The sequence below is a fragment of the Platalea leucorodia genome, assembly GCF_965183815.1.
Source record: "Platalea leucorodia genome assembly, chromosome: 16".
NCBI lineage: Eukaryota > Metazoa > Chordata > Aves > Pelecaniformes > Threskiornithidae > Platalea > Platalea leucorodia.
In genome coordinates, this window is record NC_138838.1 from 8,292,464 (window position 1) to 8,310,843 (window position 18,380).

The 18,380-nt window shown below is 49.8% G+C and overlaps 1 protein-coding gene across 1 annotated transcript in view; it reads left to right on the forward strand.

The window, feature by feature from the left end:
• RPH3AL (rabphilin 3A like (without C2 domains)) overlaps positions 1–5,402 on the forward strand; it is a 33,235-nt gene extending 27,833 nt beyond the window's left edge. The window contains exon 10 of the mRNA XM_082328033.1: positions 4,902–5,402. Coding sequence (XP_082184159.1) covers positions 4,902–4,936 — 35 coding nt within the window. The 3' untranslated portion in view covers positions 4,937–5,402. The remainder of the gene's footprint in view (positions 1–4,901) is intronic.
• Positions 5,403–18,380: the final 12,978 nt, after the last annotated feature.

Sequence of the window (18,380 nt, forward strand, 5' to 3'; positions counted from 1 at the left end):
TTTTCGCAACGTGGGTGCTGGTGAGGGCTGGTGCAGCAGCGTTTGAGACCCTACCAAAGGTCTCTGCAAGGAGGCAAAGCTGGAACCCGAGTGTGTTGTGGGAGGCACATGGTGTGCCCCTGTTGTGTTTGCCATGGCTGTGTGCTCTGCCCCACAGTGTGGGTCACCTTCAGCACTTCAGGGTGGGGAGGAGAGGGGGAGGAACTTTGTTTTCCCTCCGATGTGTTTGGGATGTGGCCTTGCCTCCGTGCCGTGACAGAGAAGCAGGGGTGAGCATGGTCGGCGTACGTTCGCTCTGAGAGCACTTAACATGCCCAGCTGGAGAGACGCTGCCATGATGTGATCTGTGCAGCGAACTATTGGCAATCAAGAGCCATTACATATGAATTTAGTAATCAGCATTATGCAGCAATACGACTCACGTGGCCTCATGTTCTGTGCAGCTCCGTAGCTGGTGGTACGAGCAGCTCAGACATCCAGGAGGCCGCAATACTGAACGCTCCCGTGCTTTGCCAGCAGCCTGGCAAGAGCACAAAATAACAAGAAGAGCAAGACCAGCCCTGTAGCCCCCTAGGAAGTCTCCTGCTCTGCAGAGGGGTTCACGTGCTCTGGGATGCTCGAGGTCTGGGGCGTGCAAATGGTGGGAGCCTCAGGACAAGTGACGGTGCCTCTCCCCCCCTTTATTTAGATCAGAGGCTGCTCCTGCTGTTCGTCTCTTTAGAAAGTGGTGGCAGCGATGGGTGCTGTATGCCAAGACTGGCAAAACTCTTCACTGCATCTCCCAGCCTGTAGGATAGTCCCCGTGCTCTGCTCCGACCCAAAAGCAGAGCAAGGGACAAAGATCCTTTCTCATTTAAATTGCTGATCCTCAGTTGCAGACTGAGGACATTGAAGGGAGATTTTGCTATAGCTTTTCTGAAAGGCTCTGCAACTTTGTAACACTGTGTTGGGAGCAATTTTTGCTTCATATTACCACCTCAGGTGTTGTTCTACCAGTGACTTTCTTTTCACTTCTTTTTCTCACCTCTGCTCTAATTCCGCTCTCAAGTGCGACTTTGCAGAACACTTTAGCATCCTTAAATCCCAGGCCACAGCCAGAACAGGGAATTAGGGAGTGGTACTGCGAATGCAGCTGCTCTCATAGTCCTTAGCTCTTTAAGCCTGAAGGCCAAGAAAACAGCATGGTCGTGCGGCCAAGGGAAAACGAGGAGCTATTAAGAAGAGTTTGTAGGTTTCCAGTGTGTTGCTCCAGCTCCGACTGTGGTTTGGTGAGGCAGATAATGAAGCCTGGGGTTTGTCATAAAATGACTCATTGTCAGAGCTGCATTGGGATTTAGGCAACTTCAGCCCATGAGCCAAAGTTGCAGAGGAGAGTGGTGAGTTGAGAGGCCGCCAATTTTTTTTTCTTGCCACCTGCTTTCAAACCCTTTCAAAAGCATCATTTTCTGAGGGTCTGGTGTTTCTTCTTCTTCGGAAGCTCCAGTTCCTGGAGGTGCCCGCTCTGACATGATAGCTGTTAAGAAGAAGGGCATGCACTGGGTTTCCTGGAGAATGTTTTATCCTAAAGAGAATGAAATTTGCACACAGGAAAGAAGCACAATCTTTCTTTTTCCCCTTACTTGGCCCCCAGCTGGGGAGGTGGCTTACCTTGTTCTGGCTATACAGCTGATATGCTAAGAGATGCCTCAGTTAAAAAAGAGCAAAATCCTCCCTATTGTTAATTAGGACATTTTTATTAAGGAAAGGGAATATTAAACAGAATTAAACAAAGAAATCATCAATACCTTACAGTGGCTTTCATTACCCCATGGAGAGCTTTTAACGGAGATCACATCTTTGAGCTTGGACCTGGCTGCTGCAGGGGGTAAATTAAGAGTGAAAGGCATCTCTCCTCAGATCAGTAGCTAGTTCTACTTTGGTGGGTCCCAGTTAGCAGGGTCCTCACTGTCTTCTGAGGAACAGGCCAGTCCTGTTTGGTATTCTGTGGGTCACCTGGACAGCTTGCTGGTAGGGAACGGTGAGTGAGCTTGGCGTGGGCTGTGGGGGCTGGAGAAGGCTCTAATTTGTGCCTAAAAGAGGAGGTTTGAGAAACAGCCACAAGATAACCTAATGAATGAGTAGCATACGTCTGAGTGCAAATCACAGTCTCCCCATCTCTGCTTGTTTGCCAATGTGTTGTCTAAATCATTAATACTTAAAGAGCGGTACAGCAGCTGGCAGTTAAACAGAGCCACGTTAAACAGCGGTGTTGCTGAGTCTGGGAGCTGAGATGACGATGGCAGCACCTGGTGGGGCATAAGAAACGTTGTGGCTTGCAATGGCAGGGTGAGACCAGCTGGAAGGACCTCCAGAGGTCAGCAGGTCCAGCCTGGACCTTTCTCCCAGGGTGCTGAAGCTGTAGCTTCTGGTTACCTGCCTTTGGCTGCTTGCTTTGTAGCTGTCATGCTGGGAGGGGTTGAGCAGAGCTGAGAAAAGGGCCTGGAGCTGAGAGAGATGGGCAGGAAATGCTGCTTCCAGCTCTCTTAATTTGGGGAGATTTATGCCCTGTCTTTCAGGAATTGACTGGGTTTAGAAATGAGGTGCTGTCACTCGCCGTGGCTCAGTGCCTCCCTGGCTGGGGTAGGCATCAACTTTTGCTCATAAATATGCAAGCTGTTAATACATGAGACAGGCAGAGCCATTCTGCATTATTTTCGTGGCAGGAAATTCTCAGGGCATCTTTGAAGTTAAAGCATTAACTTCTTTTTTCCTTCCCTTCTGTTTCTCTGATGTCTGTTTTGCTCCCTCAGGGATGGTGAGGAGGTAACATTTTGCTTCAGTGGGTCTAACTACTCCATTCCATGTAGGAAAAAAAATTGTCCTAACAGTAATTAGGCTCCGAATGGGATAGTAATTTCTTTAATGACTTTCTTCATGGCAGTCTTTGGGGAGGTGGCTTTTGTTTTCCTGTGCTTGGTAAGAAAATTGCTTAAATGTTTTCAGACCGCTCGTTCCCTCGTCCATGTGAGCTACAGCCAAACAGGATCGCCTTCCAGGGCTGGCTTTGCAGCGGGGTGAAATAGGTGGGCAACTGCGCGAGGGAGCTGTGCTCGCAACCGCTGCTCTTCCTCTGCCTTCGGCCTCTGCCTGCACTGAGGGTACAGGGATAGGAAGGAAGCGGGGGTCAGATGTGGAGGAGAGACCCTCACCCACACCCAGCCTCTCCCCTCCAAGCCTCTACCTTCTGCACTGGCTGCCTCATCAATCTTTGGGCACTGCTGTTGGCCGCCCTTTGCTCAAAGCTTGCTGCTGCTGCCACGGGATTGAGTTTTCCTGCTGCCAAGGAGGGTGAGTTGTCCCTCTTCCACAAAGTGAAAAAATTGAATTGTGCCTTCATGGCTGAGAAGCTTTGAGCTGTCTCTGCCTCCTTGTATTGGTACTGCAGAGAACCAAATGGTCCTGCTGTATTTATAAATAAAACAGATAGCGACAGCATTAGGAAATGATTCAAGGTTTGCATTCTAGATACAATGCATTTGTAAATACGAACCTCAGAAGGAGTGTATGCCCCCTTGCATGTTTTAAGGAATTAAAATATTTTCGTCCTCAAGTGGTAGCACCAAAACATTTTCAGCTCCTTTAAGTCCGCCTTGAAGTTAAGTGAATAAAGGCTCAAGCACCTAAAAAATAAATTACTTTCACTATTTCTGTAATTCTTTATGGAGTTTTAAATTGAAGACTTTTTCCCTGAAAATAGAGGAATGACAAAGACTCATTCTCTTGCCTCTTTCACTCAATATATCTGGAAACAAGTCTGCTGCTGAAGATGAAACTCCCATTTTTGCGCCTTCTTTCACATTGCAGAGGTCTGTGCTTTGGTCTTTGATCAAACAGCCTGTCTGGCCTCCAGCCCCCATGTCCGTAGACTTATTTGCTGCCCTTTGCAATACATTTACTCCTTGCGCTTCCAACTTTCTATTCAGCATTTTGCACAAAGCACTGAGAGCAATTGTTGATGTAATCTTTCAAAACAAAGCATAAAGGAAAGAGCATGGGAAGTCAGTAATATAGAAGTTAAAAGTCTGGATTTTGGAGTCTCTGTAAACACGTTGAGAGGTTTTATGGCTTGGGAGGTTATCTTTCAACTGGAATGTCAGCCAGTAGCTGGTGGGAGGAATTCGCAGCACTACCCATGCCTTGAACGGCAGTGACTGGAAACATCCCCTGTCCGGTCTCCAGCAAAGTAATTTGTGCCCCCTTCAGTTCAGAGAAGGGGAGGAGAAGTTAGTACTGACCCACCGCTGCCTTGGAGCTCTCCGCATTGTCAGCCCTGTGTTTCACCCCATGCGCTGGAAGCAGCGTGTCCCAGCAGACCCTGAGTTTTGCCAGGGGTTGCTGAAGTGATTAGCTCACGTTCGTTGCCGTGAGCCAGACCGCCTTCTGCAGCAGAGCGTTGCTGTCCTGCACCCACCCCCAGCCACAGGCAAGGGCTATGTTCTGCTGTGGCTCCTGCCTGCAGCCCAGGCACGTGGAGGCCAGGAGGGTCATGTGGAGGACCTGCTCTGTGGCACACGGATGCTGTCACCTGGTTCGGAAACCTTGGAGAGCTGAGACTTGGCTTTCTGTCTGACTTGGCCTTTTGAGGGACGCGTGTATCGGAGGACCAGTTCTAGCAGTAAAACTCTTTCTTTCTCCTTCTTTCCCCATTTCTTTCCCCTGTCTTTTCTTTCTTTAATAAAGTTTAATGGGCCCTGACTGCTGACAGAGTGTGGAGTAATGATGCACAGACGTTCTCTTCATTATTATTTTTAGGAAGCTCTTAAAATGGCACTGAGCATGTAAAAGCAACGTAAATTAACTTTGTCAAGTCTCTCCCCTTCACTTCTTTCCAAAGAAAACTTTTGTCTTTGTATATTTTGAAGGCAAAAGGTGCGTCCGCACCAGAACGCGACGCTGATGAAGGTGAAGATGGAGCTGCTTTGCCTGGATCCAACATTCGCCCCTTGCCCACTCCTGTAGACTTCACTCCAGACAATAACTGCTGCCGGTGGTGACTTTATGATGCCAGCTCTTGCACAGGCGTTAGCAACACGATGGCACCTGGGAAAATGCCTGCCTGTCCTCCCTGCCTCACTGGTTTGGTTTGGTCTGGTTTCCCCTTCTGCTGACGGACACGCACTTTGGGGTGCTGCTCGGAGAGGAGTGTCGTGCTGTGCGGCGCTGCCGTGGGGTCCAGACCTGTGTTTGTTGAAAGGGGCATGCAGAGCGCTCGCTGGAGCTGCAGAAATGTCTGCTGCCTCCGCTGTTCTAGGCTTGCCAAGCCCAGCCCTGCGTTCAGCTCCTGGCTTCGCAGTCCTGGCTTTGTAGTCTTCAGGAGAAAGGGAAATTCATCCCTATGTCCCTGAAACGGGGTGTGAGAAGACCACAACCCTTCTACTGCTTCTCAGCCCAGGGATGAATTTCCCTCTGTGACCCACAAGGATGAGACCAGGGCTTCGATTTGCACTTGACTCCCATGGGCCCAGGGTGTCACCCCATGTGTTTCTTGTCATCATTGTTCTGATTTGAGTTGGTATGAGTTTGGTGGGGGCATCCTGAATCAGCCGGTGAAGTTGTGCTCCCGTTCACTTCCACTGAGGTCTTTCTGATAGGATTGTCTGCTCAAGGAGACACTTCAGTTAGTAAAGAAACACTCAAAGAAGTTTGCTATGAATTTTTTGGTCCTCCTGGCTGTGCACTGGCCTGTGTGTCCTGTGGTGAGGGTGGTGCTTTGGCACTGGGGTCATGGGCGGTGTGTGTGTGTGCTGCAGCTCCTGGTGGGAGAACACCCGCTACCCCACGGCCCAGCTGGCTGCCTTTGCGTGCGCAAATTGGATAAAAGCTTTCAAATTACTTTATCTTGTTAAGCTCTGCAGCTTTTCCTCCCGCATGCACACCTTGTCATCTCTTGCATGAGCAGGGGCCTTTGTTTTACCTTTTTCCTGCAAGTCTTGAGCATCTGGCTGACTGTGATGGTGTCGTCATGAGTCAGGTTGTAGAAAGCTGCATGCCCCAGTCCTCCTTATTCTCTGGGACGGACAATTTCCCTCCAAGGCCTGACAGATGAGAAAAATCAAATTACCTGACATCTCTAGAGCAATTAAATCATTGAAGGGTTGAACAAAACCCATACTAGGCAAGTAGGAGTCTGTGGATTTTTATTAAATGCTTTGGATCTGACCTGTCTTTTGCTGAAGAAACAAAGGATTCCAAAAAGTTCCCTCTGAAATCATGGATTTAAAGGCATTTTGTGCCTGTTAATGTCAACCTTTTCCCTTGGTTATTACTCTTTTGTTCTATTCTCCTTTGCTGCTGAGCGCTTTGTGCGCCTGTAGTATATGCTCTTACAAATGGCTGCAGTATGAAGATAAATGAGATCGGGTGCTGGAACACTCTAACAGGAGATCGGAAATCAATCCTTGACTTTCTTTCTAAATGAACATGGTCCAACAGAAGACCGTTCCCCTACTGCTGTTCCAGCTAATGCTCTATGGCAAGTTGCTGGGAAAATCCTTCCAGATCTTCCTCCATGATCTGTTTCTGCCCTTTTAAAAATGAAAAAAAAAAACTTTGGATGATGTGGGCTCTTTGAGGTGGCATAAAGAGAAACCACTGAATGGGGGCTTCACAACATCAGTGTTGAAGAGAGCAAGGGATGAGGTTGTTCTCCACTGAGGGATGCTTTATGTCATGGTCTGTGTTGTTCAAACCTGACCATTGAGACTCGACCAGCTGCGTCTCTGAAAGGGGTAATGTCAAAATTATTAGCTGTTTCTGAAAAAGTAAATCCAAAAGTCAGCTTTTGCTGAAATGCCAATATGATTTTAGAGCTGAAGTCGTGCTGTTTCTTCTAAGGGCTGTAGGGTCTTCAATTTCAGAGGTGTTTTGCCACCAAAAAAGTCCTGTCTTGCCTTGGAGCTTTTGACAGTCCTACTGAGGCTGTCTTGTTCGCGCTCTCATTACCACAGTGCCTCAGACAGCCTGGCCTGCCAGCCTAAGTTAATTCTATAGAAGAAGGAGAAGGAAAAAGACACTTAAAAATTGACTCCATTTTCTTTAAACCTGTTATTTTCTCATCAAAAACTCTACACTGAGTTGGAAAGAATTTTTAAAATTGAGTGTATCATTTCTAACTCTTTTTGTGGTTTTTGTCCTTCATTCCTGGGCAGTGCAGGCAGGTCAGTTATGTTTTCACCCCCACCCTTGCTTCATAGGGCCGTTTACCACACTGCGGGTTGCCAGCTGTGCACAGGAACCTGGTGATCCTTGCTAGCTTACTGTGCCGCTTTGAGGCATGAGTTTGATTTTTAACTGAGACTAGGTTTTATAAAACACACTCAGAGATAAATTTGGGACTGCTCTTGTACCAGTGAGACTGGAAACCTTTCTTTCTTACCTCTATATTTTACCTCCGTGGAGTAATTCCACCTAAGTTCGAACCAGAACCCTTCGGTTGTCTATGGAAAGACTCCTCTTGGGTCAAGGGAAGGATCTAGCCCAAGAGAATGTGATCTCCCACATATGAATGTGATAGAGGAACATCCACAGCTCTGGGCACATATTTTCCATTAAAGACCACTCTTCTCTTTGTTGTATCCCTCTTAGTTGTGTTTTGTAGCTTTGGTTGGAATATCATCCGAAACCTGTAGCAGTTGACTGCCTTTTTCATTGGCTTAAGGTGGGCAAGAAGGGCTCAGTGAATAGTGCTCAGTCTGCTCTGGTCGTTTGTGTTTCTTTTATTATTTTGTTGTTCTCTTCTCCATCCCTTACAACTTTTATGTAGTGTTTTACTACTGGAAACAATAAAGCTTTGGCTCAGTAACAACTGCTTGCCATTCTTGAAACAGTAAAAAGTTTTTTTCCGTTCCCAGGTTGTGGATACTCTCCAAATCCTTGGGCTGGCTCCAGTGAGGAAAAAAAATAATCCAGCCAGTGGAATGGTGATTCACACGGTTGGAGCGTAATTGAATTCTGCACTTGAAAGTCATCTTTTGTCTTGCCCCTCTTTGGTGCCTTGTGCTGGCAATGGCAGGGGGCACAGGTCTGCCTCTCAGCCCCTCCGTGGAAGGTTTTCCATGTTGTAACCACTAAGCATAAAGCAGCACTGATTGTCGTTCTGTCAAGTGCTGTCCCCATGGCCTCCCAAGGCTCATCACTCACTCTGGTTTGACAATCGGGGTCCATTTAGCTTTGCCTACAGAGAAGCATCTCCACATTGTTCGCTGAGCGTGTGCAGCCCTGGCTGCTCTGTGTTCCCTTCCACTCGGCATTCAGCTTCAAGGTTTCAAATGGCTTTTTAATCTGTTTTTGCTTTTCCCATTTTAAAAGCGCCTCGATAATTGCTGTGGGGATTGTTTTGCTGGGGAGCTGCCATTAGTCCAAGGATGGAGCGTGTCAAGGACTAACCACCTCTTACATTGTTCCTTCCCCCCTCTGCTTGCCATGACAACATCCAGTATATGGGAAAGTTGACTGGGTTTCTCTCTGAATCAAAAACACTGGCCATGAATTGCCAAGTTTCCGTGTTTGCTTTTTACAGCTATAGTTTGAAGGCAAAGGGATGCTTTCTCTGTGAGAACCTCTGTGGCAAGCAAATAGGCTACCAGCTCATGTTTAGACAATGTGTTTCTGGCCATTACTGAGTCGGATGGTGAAGGCCCTGGACTATCAGCTGGAGTGCTTGGACAGAGACACAAAGTGGCAGATAATCTCTGCAGATGGCTGAAGTTTATTTGTAAAATAAAACTTAGCAGCAGTTGCTCTTCTCTCCTCCTCCCCACCCCTCCCAGAAGATGTTTCCTTCCAGGAAAGAGGGCTGGTGGCAGCGATGTCTCACAGCCCACCTCTCCCATTTCTTCCTGCTACCGCTCCCATCACTTTGTTCCTGTCCACGATGGAGACTGCTCTGCTGATCATAACGCCTTGTTTCCGCAGGTGGGTATGATTGAAGGAGAGTTCAGGGAAGTTTTTTTGAAGGGCCAATGCTGCAATCAAATAATGAGACTTTCAGCAGGCACAAGATGGGAGCTGACGGGTAAGCATCTTGTGGAAAACTTTTATCTTGAGCTGCTCATTCAGATTCCTTCCTGACCATTGCCTCTTATTAGCAGTATATTCAGGTAGCACTAGAAATGCCTGCGATGCTTGAGAGGCATGAGATGAGGATCTTGCCGTGTAGCTCCATGGCAGTGCAGAGACGGGAACACGATGCGTGCTGCCTGCCAGCGATGTGCGGCGTCGCACGCAGACAGCCACGCACATCCTCGTACACCCCTGCCCTGCGCCTCTCACACTGCAGAAGTATTTCTTCTTGTTATCTTCATAGCAAAACATGAAAGGAGCCAGCCCAGCCCCACGGCTGGTGTAGCACGCTGCTGCTGGCCTGTGCCCTGCTGCCAGACAATCCCTGGAGATGTCTGTACAGCACCCAAGGGTGCTGGTCTGGTTAGGGCCTGGGATCTGCACCTTTGAGGGATGAATTCAAATCCCCTCGAGGTGGAGGGCTGTACACATTCACCTCCATGCTTCACAGAGGTTCTGTGTGTTTGTTTGATGGCATCCATTGCGTTTCTTTTTCCTTCCACTGATTTCTGTCTGGCACTGGAAGCTGTTTGTAAAATCTTGGAGGGGTTATTGCTTGTTTTCCCTGTCTGGAATGAGTGGCTCTACGTGATGTATTCATATTTTGCCAGGAAGGATGGATTGTGGTTTTGAAGTATTTTTGTTGTGGACTGTATGAGCTTAACAACAACTGTTATGCTCTGAGCCCTCTCTCAGCCCCCAGCTATGTGCCGTTTTCTCCCAGGAGCTTCCCTGTTACTCTGCAGTTGACCAAATGCAGCGAACAGGCGTCACCACCTCCCTTTCTCATCAACATTTCTACCAGCCTAATCACTGTAAGCGGTTATTATCTGAGGCTGGAAACTTGCTGCTAATCAGGGCCTTATCAGGGCCATCTGGGCAAGGGGTGCTAGCAGAGACAACTTCCCCTTCCTGAGCGTGACTGGCTTCTGCTTTCAGAGGTGGCTCTGAGTAATTATCACAGGACTGTGGACTCTTTTAATTATTTGCAATTATATACCTCTGCTCCAGCTGTCCTGTCCCATCCCATTGGAGCAACCCCTCATGTCTGGGAGCTACCCTGGAGCAGCTACCTTCTGGGCTCAGTTTTTGGGGCTGGATTTGGGAGCTGGGAGGAGAGCTCACATCTCCAAGACTGGTCCCTTGCTTTGCAGGGCTGCTCTCCTTTATAGTACCAACGCTGCACAGCATCCCCCAGCTCAGCTGCTGGCACTGGCTCTGTGCGGGGTATTTGTGAGGCTCATTCACCCCCAAAAGAGTCCCCAGACTGCTACGTACCCAGCCCCTGGACGGGGACTGCAGTTGGATCACTGAGAGCGGCTGAGCCCAGCGTAATGTATTTTTCTGCTGGTGAAGCCAAGCTCAAGAGACCAAGAAAATCTCGGTGAACAGCTGAGCCCCTCTGTGGGAGAGCACGGGGCAGGATCTGGGCCCTGGGTGAGCAATCATCAAGCCACTAATGGGACAGACCTTCATCTTCAAATGACACTCATGCAAAATTAAACTCCTCCAAGCAATCACGCCATGGCCATTAAAATGGTGCCTTGGAGGACAGAAAAATAAACTGAGAAACGCAAATTAGGGATATAAATCTTTCTGGCTATGTCTGGGAGGTACCTGTTTAATTAGCATCATTGAGCAGCTTGATGTAGTAAGTGCTAAGTAGGAAACTTGCCAAATTTTCCCTGTATTGATAGCAGGTGACTTGTGTTCTGTTTGAATTTCCACCTTGTGATTGTTTTTCTGTACTTGCTGGAATTACTGTGTTGTCTGTAGCATGAGGAATTAGCTGCTGTCACCTGGGCTAATCGGATGCCACCGCACTGGGGAGGAGCTGCCCGCACCGTCCTGCCAGAGCCCTCAGTGGTCATGGACGTCTTTGCATCTAAGGCCTAAGGGATTGCAAAGCTATTTCAACGAAGTATGGTGTGGTGGAGTTAATGTGTTTAATCATTTTTTTTGGTTCCTGCCTTCCCGGGGTACAGAGGTCACTCACCACATGGAAATTTTAAAAGAAGGACTCTTCTCCCTGCTGCATTAGAGGAAGACTGGGGAGGGAGGACAAGCTCCGTTCCCTGCAGAGGACTCGGCCACATGGCTGGGATACAAACCCAACCCTTCTCCGAGGGGTTGAACGCGAGGGCTGCCCCATGTCGGGTTGCAGTGAGGTGCTCATGCTTCTCTGCACTGCTTCCAGTGCTGCCTCGGTGAGCCAGGACCCCCAGCACGAGGTGCTGAGCCTGCACAGAGCCACACGTGTTGGTCTTGCGTAAGGGACGATCCTCAGGGCATGGAAGAACCTTCTGCCTTGTGTCCCCTCTTGCACAGCTCTGCTGTGGGCTTTGGGGATTTATTCGTTTGGTGAATAAGAATATCTGTGAGGATTTGGGTTAGGGAGTTACTGAGCCTTTGTTTATGTATCACCCCTGTGTATTCCAGCACTCTGACACTAATTGGTACCACTGTAACATGAATCTTTTTAACGCTGATAATGTTTGTGAGTTATTGAATGCTTGGCCTGGACCTGCCTGGGAATTGCAGGCGAGATGTCCAGAGGTGCTGCTGTCTCCCAGGAGTTGCCTCGCTGGGTTTGCCTCCTGCCTGTATTCATTCTGGCAGCCTCTGTATCATGCTATTTAGCAGATCACTGTTACTGACCTGTCACTGTGGGAGATGGTGGGATTAGGATGATGGAGTGGTTGGAGAGGATAAACAATAATGATGCTACATTGGCGCAGCCCAAACAATGCCTTTCTCTTTCATGTTTTCTTTTTCTGTCGGTTTGCCATTCAAGTGTAATAAGATCAGTGCAGATAATTTGTGTATTCATACAAAACATAATTTTCCCTCCTGTGCTTTACCAGCTGCACTGCAGTCGGAAAGGCAAATACGCACTTTCTTTTGCATGGTTATGAATGGGTGCATCTGTTCCTCAAAGATAGGGAAAGGAGGGTGAAAGGACTGGAAAGGAAGGGAAGAAATCAGATGCAGCCCATTTCGTTGCCTCTGTGGAGAAGGAAGTGTACAGGAGTCAGATTTTTGCAGCACGGGCTCAGTCCCACGCTGATGTATTTAGGAGGTGGGTGAGACACCAGCGTGTGGGAAAGGCAGAGAAAACGGTTTTGTTCAATGGGGGAGCAGCCCGTGGAAGCTCAGCCACCCTGCAGCGGGGCAGGGATGCCCAAGGGAGCTCAGCCCCACCTTGGGCAGGGGCTGCAAACCACCATGCAAGGACAGCCAGAGCTGTGCACGGGGCTGGTCCTGCTCCTCCACCCAGGCTGCAGCCATGAGAGCACAGCTGCCTGCTCCGGCTTCGGCTCTGTGCAGGGCTTGTCTGGGAATATCAAGGCAAAGGTTAGAGCTGAGCTGGGCTGTGCTTGCTCCTCCCTAGCTGGAAATCACAGTCGCCTTGCTCCCTGGGCTCTTTCCCTTCCTGTGCCAGGGGCTGCATCCCTGAACCTTCCTCTCCGCATCCCCCAGGCTCTGCCTGACAGCCCTTGCTGAAAGTTCAACATCCCCAGTGAAGGCAGGAGGAGGTGCAGGGCTGGAGGCTGTACAGCAGTGGACCTAATTTATTGGGCTTTCTTTCCTCTCTCTTTTTTCTGAGAGGCCCACTAGAGAGGCGAGGGGAGGGAGGAAAAGGGGTTTAATTTTCTCCTGTTATCTGGTGTCTCCAGCTGTGAGCCACACTGACAGCCCTGGGCTGATCAAACACTCGAGCAGCCTCAATTCAGCGTCCCATCTACGTGGTCATAAATAATTTAAGTGCTCTTCCCCTGCCTGGGCCCATATCCTGGCAGCAATGCACCAGCACGTTCCCTTCTCGTGTTGCCGTCATGTTGGGCTCCCACCTTCATTGCTTGTGACATGGAGTCATTAGGCATTAGCAGCTGGCATTGGCACCTAATGACACAATCATGTGCAAACATGTTCTTCCTCCAAGCAGGATTTTTTCAGCCAGAAATTCTGGTTCTCTCCCTCCCATTGCGACGGAGTCCCTCTGACCCCTCTGCCAGGTTTGTTTCTATTTCTCATGCACTTTGTGAGTCCAAAAGGTTGCAGATATGGGAACAGAGCACCTCTTTGTAGTGAAATACAATCCACTCTACTTAAAATAAAGGATAAAAGTTTACCAGAGCCACTGGGAGCTTCTCGGCTGCCTTCCAGCAAAGGGTCTTGATATGGTTTTCACAAGTTAAAATGTCCCTACTTAATAACTTGAGTGGTTAAAGCAGAGATATGCTAAATGCCAGGCTTTGAAGCTGTATGAGGCAGGTGGCAGAGGTGGTGGGTGGGAGCCGGGCCGGGCAGGGCCGGGCCGCCTTCCTTGCCTTCCTCTGTGCCACAGCGACAGGGCTGGTCTCTGCTTTGCTGGGGAGATGCCATGCAGCCCTGGCTGGCAAGTGCATGGCCCATCTGGCTGCAGAACAGGACAGGGGCTCGTCTGGGCACAGCGAGGCTGAGAGAGGGGGTCCCCCGGGGTCACATTCCTCCAAGTGAGCGGTGGCTTAGTGCTTCTTCCTTCCAGTTTCTTCAACTGCAGGAATTGGCAAGAAACCAAGTGGTCGTGGGTTGGTTTGAGCGAGCAGACCCCCAAAATACCAGATGATCTGATCTAAGCAGTGCTTTTATTTACGTGGCAGCATTGTTACCTGCACCAGCTAAGGGGAGAGAGGGCTGCTCCAGCTCACTGCATCCCAGCAAACTTCCCAGCCAGCTCCCTGCAGGATTTGCTGCTGTCATTGCTGTTGATTGGTTCAGGCATGTTTAATCCCAAGGGCACTTCAGGGTTCAGCTCTTTGCATCTTGCAGGCCAGTGCTTGGAGGTAAGTCACTGTAATTTGCAAAGCTTGCAGGGGTGGCAAGGCTTGTGGTTACTCCGAGTCTTGATGGAAATGGTTTGGACACCAGTGGGCCGATCCTTTTGTCTGTTTTCATGTCAGCCTTTGGAAGGAGCACAGTGGCAATTTCTGGGGCTGGAGATACCCAGGGAGTTAGCGTGCACCTCCTGGTCCTCCCTGACTCGTAATTACCGGGCCTGAGAAGGGACTCGGTAACTCCCCGTGCAGCTCTACATTAGAAAAGCACTTAGGGCCATATAGTCAGGCAGCTGCTCCGCTGAACGCCTCTCGCCCTGTAATTTTATGGGTGGGCTGCAGGACTCTGTGCTCAGATATTACTGCACTACTTTAATGCTGGAGCAGGTTCTGCTGAGGAGGCCAGGAGGGGAAACTGCTTATTTCTTACGGCTGTATAAATCTGATGTTGCCACCAAATTGTTGCAATGTGGCTTTGAAGGGTTTTTTGCCTTTCTGTGGTCCACGATTGCAGAGTCTGTATTTCTGTGTTAAGAAATCAAGAATCAAGTAATTGAATATCTCTCCCCCTTCCTGTAAAATCAAGTAATTGAATCAAAAATCATGTGGTCTTTTAAAAAAAGAGAGAGAAAAGAGTTCATTTTGTGTTCTCTTTATTGGCCTCTTTAATTCCTAGCTTTGCAGCCTGCTGGGAGTGTTTTATTGAGCTCTTTTCACAGCTCTGAGTAGGATGGACTTAACTGCCCGTTATCCTGGGACCCAGGAGCTGGGCTCTCGAGCGGCGGCAAAAGCCTATGGGGACTGGGAAGGGGACAGTTTTAGCCTGGGTGACCCCAACGCTGAGGTGTGTTGCTCCTGACCCCTGCAAGGGGCATGCCTATCCCAGTTGAGGTGTAACCTGTGTAAGACCCTGAGGAGGAAAAATGTTCCTGTTTTGTTGGCATCTGAGTGGCCTGCGATTGTGTCTGACAGCAGGAGATGGTCCCTGGGGTTGAGCTGCCAATGGCCGTGACTGGTCACCCAGAAAGCTGCTGAGGATGCAGTCGGACGAGCTTCATTGGGATGCAAATGGTGTAAATTCACATAAACATATGTCTCGGTGCAGGTAGCAGCTCATGCCCAAATTATGCAAATGTTCTAATCCAATAATGCTAATGTCATGATTATCCAGCAACACGATGTTCATTAATATGGTTCCCTGGCTCTTACACCCATCACTGTCAACATGATTACGCTGAGGCAGAGACTTGCAGTGTCTCTGGCAAGTGGAGCTGGTCTCAGGGAGGGAAGGGGACACTCAGGTCATGGCAGGACTGGGAAGGACCCTTCGTCTGCCTGGCAAGGCCCAGAGGTGCCATGTGTCCTGGGGAGTCCCCTCCACGTGCCTGGCCAAGGTACCTCCTGGCTACCGTGGTCTCCTCGGGAGGCTCTTCCTCCCAGGAGGAGACTCGGAGCAGATTTCACAGTCACCAAAAGCCTGCAGAGTAGCTAAACTAGCATTTCTTAATATCCATCGCTGTGATCAGATGAACAGGACTAGCAGGGCCATCTAGTGACTCCTCTGGCTGCTTAATGACCTGGGAGGTGCCCCCTCTTAGATGGGTATAATTTTAATGTTTGTATTTTGAACCGTGACCCTGTACCTATCCACCTGTCCCTCCATCTCCCCTTTTTTTGGCTGGTGGTTATCCCTTGCTCTGCAGTTTTGTTTTCCTTGGTTCACTACAGAGTTGGAAAATGCTTGGGCTTCCCCACGGTGGAATAGAAATTTGTCCTGTGTCGCCTTGCATTGGGAGACATCAGGTCAGACGGCTAAATAGCCCGCAGATCTGAGAGGAGAGGGATCCTGCGGGCTGGCTTGCCTTCCTCAGCACTGCCAGTAAAGCTGCTCTCTGGGCAGGAGTCTGCTTGTCTCGGCTGTGGCCTCAATTTCTTTGCTGCTAACCCGCAGGTGCCGGTGTAGCCGCTTGCCGGGGCACTGCGGGGCTTCCTCGTCGCCGGCTGCTCTGTAGCTTCGTGCCAGCTGGCAGCCACGAAGAGCTCAGAGCTGCCTGCCCCGGGGAAGGGCTCAGCACATCACCCCACTGCCTCCCCAGCCGGCAGGATTGCTCCCTCAGGTACCTCCTGCAGGTGCATCCACGGGTTTTTTTGCAGAGAGCGGGTTTGTCTCTGTGGTGCAAACGTGAGCAGCCCTGCCCAGTTCAGGGAAGCTGGGGCTGTTTGCCCCCTGCAGCAGCCTGACCCCATAGTAGATATGGATTTGCCCTTCTCCTTGTACGGCTCCAGGGCCTTTCATTTTGCTCTTCATTTGTGTTGCTTTTTGCAATGTTGGCATGATACTGGGATTTGTGGATGGGGCCAGGAAAATGCCCTGGCGGCTGATTCCCTCACAGCTCACCAAGGCTGGTTGAGCCTCATGATCCAGGGACAGGCAGGACACCTCCCAGTCGCGCCAGCAGCAGCTGGGAGGAGCAGCAGCCAGGACAGAGCTCCGCCAGCCATTGCAGGGCTGTGACAGGTACATTTACTACGCTAAGTATCGGCACTGAATGGGGGCTTTGGTAAGATTGCTTTTGACAGGATGTCGTTAGCCTGATGTGTATGTGGGAGAGGAGCAGCTATAATGCTCTCTTAATGCAGCCAAATTGCTCTTTAATTCTGCAAAACCAAGATGTTATTTCATGAATCCCCAGAGCTCGCTGTGCAGCATCTTGATGCTGCCGGTTATCGGTGGCCTTTTCCCTCTGCTTGCATCTAACTCCAAATTCTTGGAGCGTGCGGTAGGAGCAGTCCTCCCCTTGCCTCCATGAAGCTCGGCTGCTTTCTGCCCTCGCTTGGCTTCATGTGTGTTAACTCTGGAAGCTAGTGGTGACTCCTGAAATGCCTCCTCCCACCAAAATGTGAGCAGAAAGTCTATCAATTTCCATGGCAACAGGGCCAGGCCCTAAATGCTGATGTTAACTCTGTTTCTGGACATCTCTGGAGTCTGAAGAGCTGGGTGTGCAGGAGGCAGCGGTACCCAGCCTGAGTGCAGCTCCCCAGGCCAGCACTCGCTGCTTGTCCAAGCTGCTGTAGGGTAAGGTGCTCCTGCAGAATAAACATTGGGTTTTGCTCCTGGCTGCCTGGAAAGTCTTGAGAAGTGATGCTGTCATCCTCCCGCAGCTGGGAGGCAGTCAGGAAGGGAAGAGGTAAAAGCAGGGTAAAACTACTAAGACAAGTCAGCTGGATAATCTCAGAGGACATTGACTCTAGCTCAGAAAGGCACTGAGAGCAGATAAAATTAGCCTAATAAGAGTTGATGCTATGCAGAACTCTCTCCTCCCTTGAATGCAAGGGATTGGGTCTGTGTTTAGCTTACAGGCACATAACAAAAAGAGACAGCGTGATGCGAAAAGGTGGCTTTGCCTGGCCTTGTGGTGGCAATCCCCTGCTAAGGCTCTGAAGTTAGGGGGAACCCAAGGACCATGAGGTTAATAAGAGGAAAAAGTCAAAAAAGGCTCATTCCTGAGAAGATATCCCTGAGGACTGGCCCTGGACAGCGCCATGTCCTGTCGGGGCAGCCAGGGCTTGGGGTCCTGCTTTGCCCAGGGCTGCCCTAGCCCCTTTCTCCTGCAAGTTTTGCTTTCTCTGATAGGTGCTGGCTGCAAGACAGTGCAATGCGGTGGCGATACCGGAGTGGGAAACATGGCTCACATCTCTGTTGAGGGCTGAACCCAAATCATCCCATGTTTCTAACCCAGCAGAGTGAGCTGGGCGCTGCCAATGCAGGGAACTCATGTTGCTTCCCCTCTCTTCCATTGGGAGACTCCTGAAAGCAGCTAGACCAGCCCTGGGGTTGCAAGTTTGCCTGCGCAGGTTAGATGGGTGCATGGGATGGGGGTGTCTCTGCTCTCGCCCTGGGTTTGGGGAGCAGTGGGTGCATGGGCCATGCTTGTGCAGCTGCAGAGCTGCCTGGCGCCTCGCTGGCAGGCTGCCCTGCCTGCAGGCTGCCCGGCTGCTCCCCGGCCCCGCTGGCTTTAACCTCCATGTCTAGAGACGTGCAGGCCAGTAACGCTCAGGGGCAGCACACCTTCCCCTTGTGCACCATTCAGTTGGGTTTTCCTGCAGCTTCCCCTTCTCACTGTGCACAGATCCACTCCTAGTGAATCTGTGTGTATTTAATATGTGCTCCATATAGCTAATATTTTCAGCAACTGGTTATCTACTCTGGTTGCTTTGCAGGTGAATAACGTGTTGGAAATGGTATGTCAGGGTGCACACACACAGCGTGTTCCCTCCCCAAACAGGAGAGTAGACATTTCACAGGACTCCAAAAACCAGTACATTAAAATTACAAAACAAAACACCAAGTATTTTGGGATTCACATCGAAATGGCAACATATGCTACACATTAAACATCAGCCCCTACCGAAAGTTTAGCTATTCTGGGCCCATCCTGAATGGTGCTGAAGATGCACAGAGAG